General features: G+C 45.7%; 1 protein-coding gene and 1 long non-coding RNA gene across 3 annotated transcripts in view; one reads left to right on the top strand and one right to left on the bottom strand.

The window, feature by feature from the left end:
- Positions 1 to 10: 10 nt before the first annotated feature.
- On the bottom strand, positions 11 to 12,168 carry LOC128906682 (uncharacterized). Its single transcript, XR_008465287.1, has 3 exons — positions 12,056 to 12,168; positions 11,458 to 11,540; positions 11 to 1,863 (listed from the first exon to the last, which is right to left on the bottom strand). It is a non-coding gene; the product is annotated as an uncharacterized LOC128906682 (long non-coding RNA).
- The window catches only part of COQ8A (coenzyme Q8A), a 55,997-nt gene continuing 46,654 nt past the window's right edge, over positions 2,871 to 12,213 (top strand). The window contains exon 1 of one of the 2 annotated variants that reach the window (XM_054194353.1): positions 2,871 to 3,043. In XM_054194353.1, coding sequence (XP_054050328.1) covers positions 2,912 to 3,043 — 132 coding nt within the window. In that variant the 5' untranslated portion in view covers positions 2,871 to 2,911. Of the gene's footprint in view, positions 3,044 to 11,688; positions 11,773 to 12,213 lie in introns of those variants that run through there. The other variant, XM_054194354.1, reaches the window with a different exon arrangement.

Here is a 12,213-nt window from a genome sequence, read left to right as displayed (position 1 = left end):
ACTCTACTTCCTAGTTGGCTACTGCATGAGATATTGACTCAGTGACCTGGCAACTTGAATGAGCAAAGCATTTGTCTGTCTACTATGTTCATCCACTGTTTTCAACTTGCTGCACGCTCTGCTGAACTGCAGCCTCTTTCACCCTAAAGAAATCCTAATACTTCCACTGATGAGCATCCCCGAATAAGCACAGCTGTCAGGTAGGATGGGGCGACACCTGGCTTGATGCAGGTGTCACTCAACAGCCTGAAGTCCTATAGGAGGTACCATGGGCTGGCATTTTCTGATATGATCTCTGTCACACCCACTCCTCCTCTCTACTCTAAAATGAGTATCTCATTGCATCTAGTCTCAAATGTGTCTCTAACACGTAAGACTGAAGCTAAGTCAACGGCAAATCCAAGCTTTTCACTGGGGGGAGATATGCAGCTTCCTTGCAGTATTTAGTGCCTTCGTTAGAAGCATGTGCAATTCAACTGCTTCGTCATTGTCACCTTCTGGCCACACAGTTGCTGCTTGTGCTTATTGCTGTTTCTCCTCTTGGCACTTCATTGTTGCTTTTGGTTTCAATTGCTTCAGGGTTGTTTTGTTTGAAGTGTCAACTGTGCGTCAAAGTCTGGAGATGCATTCTGCCCGCAGAGAGTGCACAAGAAGCAGCACAGTCATAAAAAACATACAAGAAACAGGACACTCCTTGCAAAACCATGCAGTGCTTCCACAGCAGCTCTCATCGGATACTCAAGATCTCGTTCATAAAACCTAACTTCAGGTTCTTAAGGGAAGACCCTCAGAAGGGAGTCAGTCTGTGCTAGAAATGTCGTCTCCTGGCTCACAGAGAGAAAAGGACACATTTGCAATATCAAGGTGTCTCAGTAAGAGCTTTATAAACACTGCTGAAGCTGGGCCAACATGGTATAGTAGATACAGCAAGGTCACAGCACAGGTCTGCCAGAGTCAGGAAAAGGAGCAGTGGTCTGCTCTCCCATACCTTCTTTGCACCAGTTGCTAGTGAAGTTTCCTCCATGGGGCAATCGGATGAAGTAAGATGGACTACCTCTCTGAGAAAATGGCACTTGCTGGCAGGACTCCAGTGAAGAATAGCACGAGGCCTGCTGTCCTTGCAAAATAAGGTATTTGGAGGTCTCCCTGCTACTCCCAAACCAGTAAATTTCTCTGCTTTGTTCTTGTCTTCCTAGGTACTGCCAGTTAATCACACAGCGTGCTTGCCTTCCTCTTCCTTGTAACTCAAATTGCATTTTGGTTTAAATTGAATATATAGTTACTTTTCTTTATTGTTTCCCTCAGTCCCTGGTTCTCCCTGTTTCTGCATTAGAGATGCTCCTTAGCAGCCACGGGAGGGCAGTAAGTCTATATGGAGAAGTACCAGCCATTTTAAAGTACTCTGTTGTGTGCCCCTTGTTTTTCAGTGAGGTGGAAGGCCCTGGAGTCTCCCTCATGGCAGGGAGAAAGCAGGCACCTCAGACCCCAGCACAGCTGCAGTTTTGGCAGAGCAAGGGAGAGGCTTTGAGTGAGAGTGAGCTCACACTGTACCAAAATCCATTTAAAACCAGCTGGGTTCAAGGTGATGCCACGTTCAGGGCTGCAGCTCTGGATGAGGTACTGCTGTTAGATTGCACACTCCATTTTGAGTCGCCCCCTATTTTTAATATTATTTTTTTAAAGCATTCAGCCCTCGTTTCAGTCCTACAAACCCCAAGCATAAGTCAGGGGCTGCTCTAGACATGGTTAAATTAGATTTTCTTCTAAGCATCCTCAAGAAGCAAAGGAATAATTAAACTTACTGCTTTGTCATTCCTCCTCTCATTTGCAGTCTCGTGTTCTGTGCCAGCAGGTCTTGCTAATCTGGAGGGGAAAAGAAAAGCATGCTGCTGTCATTCCAGCTCTTGGCACTGGGAAGCCTAAGGTCTGGCCAGATCATGTCTGTGTCCTCAGGAGGACCAGGGACTATCTAGTTTTCTTGAACTCAGTTGTTTTATAAGAAAACAGCCTGGATAAATGTGGTATCTTTCCCAGAGCTTCTCCTATCACACTATTCTAACGCCCCCTAACACACTGTTCATCCCTCATTGAACTTATTTTTGCTTTCCCTGCCCCCAGTAAGGTAAAGTGATATGAGCTGTTCCCAATAGACAAATGGGAAACAGAAAAAGAGTAAGAGAGTAAATGCTGTATTTAAGCTTAGTTACATAAGAAAGATCTGCCCACATCAGATCAGGGCATCAAACATGATCACACAAGTCAGTATCATTTCTTTTACATCTTCCCTTTGCTGCAGTTTTGCTATCACCCATCTTTTCCCACTCTAAATTCAAGACATTTGCCCTGAGCACTCAAGGAATTACATGAATATGAACTGTTATCTTCTCTTCTGTGTGACACATTTGTTTGACAGGTGCCCAAGAGCACAATTTGGGAAGCGTCAGTGCTCAGCACTATTTATGGTTCAGTATTAAAAAGATATAAATAAGTACAGATTTTGAAGTGGAACTAGCTAAACTCCTTGATATAGAAACCTGAGACAGGTACAGGGCCAAGTAGTTGGAATGGAAGTTTTCCAAAACTGGGAACTGTTTGAGTCCTATCAAATGCAGCCTGAAGTAAGTGACAGCCCCCAAGGCCAACTCAGGATTAGGTCTGTGCAGAAATAAATAGTGTGAAGCCTGGCATTCCTGAAATTCCCTGCAGGGCCTGAAGAATCAGAAGGGGGCAGAGCAGGAAAAGCATTAGGCCTATTTTCTTCTGTATCATTGGTTTCTATGATTTGAGGGAGACCTTGCTCACCCCGATATAAAATGTGAGTAACTCCACAGCTAACTTGCATTTAAGCAGCCTAGGAACGATGTAAGAAGTGTGAGAGCAAGTGTGGAAAAATGATCCAACCTTTTAACTTATGCCATCTTCATTCTTTACAAAGCTAAATATAAGCAACTACAATTACTTGGTAGAGCTTTATCTATTTATGAAAGAACCCGAGTCTTCCTTCAAAACTGGTGTATGGCAACCAAGATCTCTGGAGCTGAAGGTAGGATTATTTTTAAAGTTACATATCTACAGCTTTGATGTACTGACAGATAGTAGCAATAAAATGCCAGTAGTGTTAACAGAATTATTCCAACAGGAATAATTCTTGCCCTTTCATCATGCCAGAAAAGACATGCCCATTCTGTAAGCCCCTACCAAATATGGCTTTTGTGATACTCCTGGAAGTTCAAATTTGAGCTATTTTTGTTCTCCAAATATTGTGCTTGCGGAGTGTTATGTGCAGGTTTCAAGAGGCATGAAAACTGTTTAACTTTCTTCTTTAATACGGAAAAAAAATAATCTGACTTCTGTCCCTATGTGATTTCAGTGGGCAAGACAGGAACTCAAATGGCAAACACCCTGGATGATTTCAGACAACTCATTGTGCTGCCAATTCAAACTCTGTGTTGTGCAGAAAACTAACGGGAAACAGAAATCCAGCAAATGAGTTTGGCTCTAGAGGCTCTGAGCTGTGGCTGGTCAGCCTAAGGAAGAATACAAGGCCAGAAAAACCAAAATGTACCTGAGGCATGGGTTAGGCTTATGAAAGAGGAGTGGGGTGCTGGCTTCTCTAACCAGGCTTGTTATGGCAGTGCAGCTATAGCTTTAAAGACTTAAAGAGGATGGGAAAATGAGGGCTAGCAGGAGACATAAAGCCATACTAAAGGCACTTAGCATGTAAAAGGTTAGGTCACCTTCTTTGCTACTATTGTACCTGCGTGTGCTTTTTAGTGCTGTCATGAAATAGGAGTGCTGCTGCAGAGAGCATCGAGGACATCTGTTCTGAAAAGGAACCTTGTTCCCTATGCTTCGAAAGCAGGCCAGCAGTTAAACTAAAGCAACAGTTGTTGAAGTCTGTGAAGTGGATGGCGCAGGAGGTAGTCACTGTCCAGGCTTCATCATTAGATACTGTATCTAGTGGGATTGCTGTAGGAAAGGGACATCTTTATGGTCCCACCTTGGTCTCCTCCAGGCTAGAAATCTTCTAAGAAGCGTCTGGGAGTTGATGGGAGAGTGAACCTGCACTGCTGGTTCTTGGCACCGCTGTGCCTGAAGGCAAGCTCTTTCCTTGTGCACAGCCTACCAGAGCATGTTGAAATTACTCTGCTGTGCTTCCACTGAGGCTTTCCGTGCACTTCTGTAGGAGTTAAGCTTCAAAAGCATGACAGAGCAGAAGAAAGCCATTAGCCCTATTTTACAGACAGGAGTTGAATAATTTGCTTAGGGTCAAATGAAGGGCTTAACCTGGATGTTTGGATGATCTCTTGATCAGTCATTCCTTCCAGAGGCTTGTATTAACTGCTGCCGTCTCCCCCTTAGCTGCACTCAGATACGTGTCAGTCAGGGTGTTCTGCCACCAGTCGATCTCTCTCTCCAGGTATGCAGACACAGATGTAGATACTAGAGGTCAGATTATGTAGTCCTTCCCAACTGACCTCAGGAATTGGATTGGTAGCCACAGCAAAGCATAAAAAGGGTCAGTCAGCATCCAAAGGTAGCAATGATTCTGCTTGCTTTCTAGACTGACTGCTGGAAGTAAATTGTCAGGACTATCTGTGAATCACCTTCAGGCAAGTGGATGGAGCTTATGAGTTTGTCCGTTTGTCGCAGCTTTCCCTGTCTCCCTCCCACACCTTGCTGTGTCCTGGAACAGCAAGGCAAGATGCCAGGAAGCCAGAACAAGGACTGGCTCTCAGGGCAGTGAAAGAAAACACGCCGTCTTGGGGACGATTCCAGGCTGGGGCAAGGTGGCTCACTGCTCTCCAGCTACGTGACATATGGTAATGCTGTGCCAAAAGCTGGGGGCAATGGTTGAGTTTGGCAGCACACTTTACCGTGAGCCAGCAGAGCAAGCTATGATGACTAGTGTTAGTTCCAGTAAAGTGTTCAGAAATAGCCCTGTTTCTCTCATATTCTCTGGCTCCAGCCTGCCTTCCCATTTAGAACAATTCTGCACAAACTGTTCCAGATACCCCTTCTGTCCTTTGTAAAAGGCTCTTCAGAGTGGCTAAATTCAGGCAAAGGACTGGCTTCTGTTTGCCTAGCTTCAAAATTTGTCATGTTTACCCAGGGGGTGAATGGCTTCACGAGTTATCATCTGTAAAGTGAATCCTGGCTGGAAGCTACAAAGACCTGAGCCTTTCCACTATGCCTGTGCGGGATCGATTGAGGTCCATGTAATCAATCAGGTGGCAAGAGGAGAGGGCAAAGCACTCACCAAACTATGCAAGCAAGTGCAGTTTACAATGAGCAGAAACAACTGATCTGTCTAGCCCAGAGATAAAGAAGAATTACAGACTGAATAATGTTTAACTGAGTCTCATAGATTTGGGGAGAAACAGAAGTACCGTATTCTTGAGGCACACAGCTGCTACTCAGACTGCTGCACTCTTTTCAACTTCATCTCATCCAAAATGGCTTTGCTCAATACCCGTAAAAAGCACTGTTGGGCAACAGAGTTTGAACGGGCAAGTGGGATATTGTGAATGTTTTACTGCATTAATTGCTAAGGTGGCAGGGGCAAGGTGCCTGTCCTTGCCCTACACTGTCCCACGCACCATCCAAAGACAAGGTCTGGTATCGCTTTCTTCCATTTAGCATTTCTATCTGCTGGTATCACTTTCTTCCATTTAGTGCTTCTATCTGCAGCCTCTCCACCTGGCACTGTCCTTCTCTTGACGTACTCCACCCCCATCGGCTTGTCTCCAACTTTCCAAAGCACCCGGTATCCACTTGGCACCATGTGGCAAAGTTTGGATGGAGCAGTGGGTGGTGTGAGCCACAGCCAAGCGTGGTGTGGCGGCGTATGCATGGCGTGTGGCACAGCTTTTTCCCTCTGTCAGTGATGAACGTGTTTGTAGCTTGGGCTTGTTGCGGCTTGTTCCCACCTCATCTAGAGAATAACACCTAGTTTTGTTTTCTTTCATAATCTAAAGAGGGGAAAAAATCCATGTACCTATATGTAAATTTCCAGTTTGTGAGAACATATTTGCAACATTTCTTTTCCCCCAGTGGGAGAGAAAATCATATTATCTAGCCTGCTGAGCGTGTGTGTGCCAGGGCAAAACCCTGGTGAAAGATAACGAGGCTGTGATCTGCCTCGCATCCCTGAGAAGAGAAATCTAGGTGGGTATCCTCTAAAATGCCTGAAGAGCAGACTTAATACTTTTTCCGCAAATAATTATTAGAGATAACCCTAGCATTGGTGCCCACATCCTAGTAAGAGTTCAGTACTGTATAGTCAATGCCCTGGAGCTGTATAGCATGAGCCTCAACTACCCTGTCAAGAGATGCTCCAGTCTGTTCTGGATAAATAGCAGGAGACAAGAAATGCTTGAATCTTAAGCTTTGCTGACAATGCTGGCCTCCCAGGCCTGTGTCAGTCTCTTCCCTGCAGGACCCATGGAGATAATAAATCACCTCTGTGGTTTGAAAACATTCACCCTTTCCTCCTCAAAGCAGACCCTCTCTGGATGACAAAGAACAGGCAAGCACTGTGAGCAGGGGCACGGAGAGGCACCTGTGAAGGTGGCTTTCTCAGCAAGGCAAAACCTAGGAGGAAAAGAGAAGGTTTTTTGTGTCTTCCTCCTCCTCCTTTTTTTCAACTAGGGGACGAGGCAGCCCTTCATCAGACCTTTCCTCTGCCCAGAACCTGACAACCGCCCCTCCCCACCTCCTCCTAGCCAGGGGGCTCGGGGCCCTCCAACAGCTCCACTGGCATTCCCTGCCTTCTCCAGCTGTGCAGAGGAAGGCTGCTCACTGAGTGCCCTGGAAGGACAATGGGGGTGTAAATCGTGAAATACCCATCCTGCTCCCTGCTCTGTGTCTTCCTCTTGGACAGAAAACATTCGTCTTGAGAACTGCCACACTGTCTCCTTTTGACAGCACTAAATCATCTTAAAAATAAAGTGCTCACTGACTAAATGAAATTGAGCCTTGTCTCCTTCCCTTTGCAGTGAGGGGAGAGAGAAAGGAAGGACAAGTGCAAAGAATGCCTGAGTGCTTTGGGATGAAAATACACAGTTCAGGAATCCCAGCAGTCCCAAGTGTTACAAAAATAGCTCATCATTTGAATCCTATGATGATACTGGACGTGCATCTACCACTGACTGAGTCAGAGAGATCTCATTTCTTTACAAGGCTGTTGCTCTCATTCTTGGCCATAACACCCTGTAAATAACATATGGTACAAACAGCATCACTGAAACCTGTCAAAGTTTTGAAATACCTACAAGTTAACTACTAAAACCAAGCCACCTGTCCAGTGACTTCTCCTTGAGCTGTTCCAGTTCATCATCTCTATATTATTTTAATAAGTTGACGGAACACCATAAATCTACGTAGTCAGATAAGACACTTCTCCTGCCCTGAAGAAACTAACCTCTAAAGAACATGAGTGAACATAAGGCAAAACCCTTGAAGAGGTAGCTTATCTGAGCCTCAGTGGTTGGTTGGAGGAGGAAGACTGAGGGAAACATTTCCAGAGCAGCTTTTGCTTTGTGGTTAGCTGTGCGAACATGGGAGAAGGATGGTGACGTATATTTTATTGTGGTTGGAGAAACAGCTTGAGCCTGTCCTATGCAAGAGGATTTCTGAGTGTTCTCTGAATAGCCTGGATACTTGTCAACCTAATGACATGACCAGTAGCTGCTTAATTGAGACTCCATTAATTTTTTTTTCTGCAGGTTAGTTGTCTGTCTACTAATTTCCTATTGCAATGGAGCCTTTCTTACTGCAGGGCCCAAGGATCCTTCCAGGCTCTGGTCCTCTAACTCTTTTTATTTGTAGAAGCTTAGCCACTCTGGCCCATTCCTCTCTGTGTTCCTCGCTGGGAACTTGGCCCACTTTGTACAAGGCTTTAAAAAAGCCGTCTTTCACCGGGTTCTTCAAAGCAGTCAGCATCGGAACTGCCAGAGCTTTTCTTGGGTGTTCCCTGGCACCCAGTAAGTGGCGAGCTGCTGGGTGGTGAGCAAACAGCTGCCTCTCAGAAGACAGCAAACAGAAGGAGGAAAGCAACCCCACCCGAAGGCTGACAGCGACCCTGCTGGAACTCACAGTTGGAGCCCTGGGCTCGCCCTTCCCCGGGTCCTTCTTACTGCTTCCACCCCAGACCCGCAGCAGAGCTGCTTATGCACCTCATGAAATTGCATCACTAAGCCTCTCATTCCATAAGTATCACCAGGCAATACAAGGCAAAGGTATGATGGTATGGCTAAAGCATCTGCTACAGCGTCAGGACTTCTAGCTGCTACATCAAGTTTTCCCACTGACCTTGGGTAAGGTACTGGCCTCTCTCTGACTTGCAAAATCAGTATATTTGGAGAACTAAATAATCCTCAACAAACCATTTTAACATCAGTAGAGAGAAGGCTCTGGGAAAGTGTGACTCATTATTAGTTATAATGTAAACTTATTATAACTGCCATTATATTTATATATTTTACATTATGATGATAGAGATATCATTATAGTATTTATATCTGTATTGTAATTTATATTATTATAATCAAATTTATCATGCTTTTATTATAATCTAATGAAAGATTGATTTATATAATCCTCATAGGTGTAAGATTCTTACTAGAAATGCTCACTTTTCTGGATAAGGCAGCAAGTATGCTGAAATTTGACTCAATATGACACTACTGAACAAGATGTGAGAAGCAAAAGACAGTTTTAGTGCCAAAGATGCATTGTGGCTGATTTCTTAACAATGTTCACTTCTTGTTCTTATAGGTAATCAGGAGACTCCTCAAAATCTGGGAACTTGCTTTTTCACAGGACTGCTCTGGCTTGCTCTGTAAATTTAGATCTGCATAAGAACGCAAGCATAGAGCAGAAAAATAACACGAGATTTAGACACTGAAGTAAAAACTCTGAACCTGCAACAACCTTATTCTGCTGTCACATCATACTGGAAGCACTAAGGCATCAATGGATGCCAACATTTAGGTTTTTACATAGAAGTTTCCTGGGTTCCCTCTCTCTGACCTGCTTGGAAGGGCTTTATCTGGCAAGTGTTTGCATAGCACATTTAGCAGATCAGCTCCTACACAAATTCTGACAATTGATTCAAAGCACGGACAAAGCAGGTGTCACTGCTGTTTTAGCAACAATCCTTTGGAGGAGGGCACAAAACAAGAATGAGGTGGCCTGGGCGATCCCCACAGGATTCACGTCCATGTCTCCTGCCTCTAAAGAAGGCACAGTTTGCACAAGGCCAGATTGTGAACTTGTCTGGGATTTGGAGGGGATGGAGGCGCGCTCCATTCTCATTTCCTCTTGCTGAGCTTTCCCATTATGTAGAGCACAATAACAAATAATAAGAATGTGAATAATGCTGGTAAGAGGAGAAGACAAGAGCGTGCATAACGATTAGAGTCCCAGTGTGAGGGTGGAGTGCTCTAAGTCCTTCATGAGCAGAGAGGGAACCTGAATTTGGACCTCCCAAAGCCCATGGGAACTGCCAAGCAGGAGGCTGTTACATAAACCACTGATAGCCTTTCTGAAGAAAAGCCTGGCTCCTTGGTCTACTTTTGAAGTACAGCACCCTGCCCCTTGTTTTTTCCAGGGTTCAGGGCCGTCAATCTCTTAATTGACAGCACTAAATCAATCCCAAGTATTGACAGAATTTTTTCTCTTTTACCATTTTTCTCCAGTTTACAAGGAGATCTTGCATGGCTTCTGCCGTGGAACAGTCCTCCCAGTGCTTTACATACACCATGTTCAACTTATTATTTAGGATTTTGGACACAGTCAACCATCCCCACGAAAGTTAGCTTCTGGATTCTGAATTTTGCGTCCTAGGTGTCCTCCCTCTATTCCCTACAAGAACTAAAAAGTAACAGAAAAGGACATAAAGTATCTGCAGCCAGCAGCTTCAATCTGGCTTTCAATTCTACCTCTTTGCATTCCAAATTGAGTGGGAAAACAGACACTTCTCTCTTCTTCAGCCTAAGTATAGAAAGAGTTAGCCTTGCATTCAAGTTCAAGGGGTCTTTTAAGGCTACAGAAAGCCTGGCAACAGAAGGTGTGATGCAAAGTGAACAGCAGCGGCAGAAATACCCAATGGTTTACCACCTGGGAACCAGCCAGGCCTGTCTTTGAAAAATGGGGAGAGCTTTATCCTGGGCTTGTTCTGCCTACATCTCAAACTATGACAGTGTGCTCATGCAGAAACCTGAGTTCTCCATGCTCAGCACAGTGAGTAACACATATTTCACAATTAATGCCGAGCTGACGCAAGCAAAGTGATGTTACACAGAAACTTAGAACTGACATCCAAATTCAGTAGAGGAGTAGATAAGAACGTCCTTAGAAAAGACATCTGAAACATATCTCTTTCCAGATGAGGGTAGAGATGTTCTTTCCTTTAGAGAAAGTAGTATGGAATTAACCACAAATAGAACAATTAATTCATACGCATTTCTGAAGGTGTCAGTGTTGAAATTAAGAAAACTAGTCATTTTTTTGATGAAACTTTTCACGGTTCATATTGTATTGAGAGCCATGTTTTTGCATTGTCTAACACATCCAGTCTCCATCCCATTCTCAAACATGTAAGTGTCACGTTTGGCCTTTCCATTTCAGATACATTGTGTCTACGCACAGCCTGTGTGTAGAGCAATTAAGTCAATAATGTGTCTTCCCCAGGGAATTGTTTTTTTAACCTTTCAAGTTCAAATCTAGTTTTTCTAATACTGACTGAGGCTTGCTTCCAATCTGGATAACGTTGGGGTGCTGAGTTTTGCTAAATTCATTTGTAGCTGCCTGTTCAGTGCCTAGCAGAGATCTCCTCATGGTTCACCTAAGAAACTGAGTGGGGCTTGGGTGGAAAGTATATCTTTTTATTAAAAAAAAAAAAAGTGAAGGAATATATGTAATATTTGAACAATATTTTGTGTGTTCATAAATAGCAGCCAAATAACCTTTGGTATGAGTATCTGGAGATAAGGGATATAACTGTCCCCCTCTATAGAGAGGGGGAAGTTTGGCACTAGCAGGCTGGCAGTAATATTCACTAACTGGCTGCGTAGTTAAATCCCTATATATACTTATAGCAGACCATTAACCCAGTTTCCTTCTTCACAAATCCACAGCACCCACAATTCCCACTAACTTTGATATAGGCCCTTCAGAGTAGATTTAAGCGCCCAATTCAAGTTACTAGTTAGCTGAAAAGGTTGGCCAAAGCAAGCAATTGACACGGCTGAAATTAAAGCTTGGGGCTGTTTGTTGGTCACTCCTGAGTTATGCCACGACTAGAGGAGAATTATGAATCCTGTTTGTTTTGAGAAGAAATGAACTATTTAATCTCCAAACCTCATCCAAATATACTTCTGCACTAATGCAGCCATGTGGCACGTATTGTTATTTTTTCAGACAGGAAAGTTGCTGACAGAGACGGGCGCGTACCGGGACATCCACAAAAGCACGGAGTTAGCTGTTACTATTAGCCCCTCGCAGCATCTGTGAGACACCACGTCGCTGCAATCAACCTGTAGGAAACAACGCGCTATTTTTATTTCCAACACGGATACGGGCACGCGATTTCCAACACACCCACGAACAGCACGAACCAGCCGCGATTTTAAGCCAGTGCTTTGAAAAATCGCTCTGGTGTCCACGCACAAAGGTTTCTCGGATACGGAGCGCCACAAAATGGAGTTGCTCCCTCCGCTTGGCATTCGCCTGGGGCCTGCGAGGCGCCGGGCTCCTGTGCATCCCTCGGTACGCATTAATGTCCCCAGAGGGCCACACCGCCACCTCAGACTGACCGCCCCCCCGCGACCCGGTCCCCCTTCCTGACAGGACCTCCCCCGGCGCGCTTAGACCCGGCCCGCCACTGACAGGAGGTGGCGGTGGCGGGGTTGCCGGCCCCCCCGCCACGATGCCGGCGGCTCCCCGGGCGCCTCCCGCCCGCCGGCCCGGCCTCCCCGCCCGCCGCACACGCACCTCACGCCTCGCCCGTCCCGGCTGCCCCCCGCCCCCCGCCCGCTGCCTCCTCACGGACCTCACGGGCCTCACGTCCTCCTGCAGCCGCCGCGCGCGCCCTCCCCGCCGCCCTTCTCGCCCCCCCATTGGCCAGCGCCCCGCCCGGGCCCTCCTGCCATTGGCGGGGTGTGCGGGGTGCACGGGCTCGGCACGCTGCTGGGAGGTGGTTCCGCCGCG

Source organism: Rissa tridactyla, chromosome 3, assembly GCF_028500815.1.
Source record: "Rissa tridactyla isolate bRisTri1 chromosome 3, bRisTri1.patW.cur.20221130, whole genome shotgun sequence".
Taxonomy (NCBI): Eukaryota; Metazoa; Chordata; class Aves; order Charadriiformes; family Laridae; genus Rissa; species Rissa tridactyla.
This window is presented reverse-complemented; position numbering and strand designations above follow the sequence as displayed.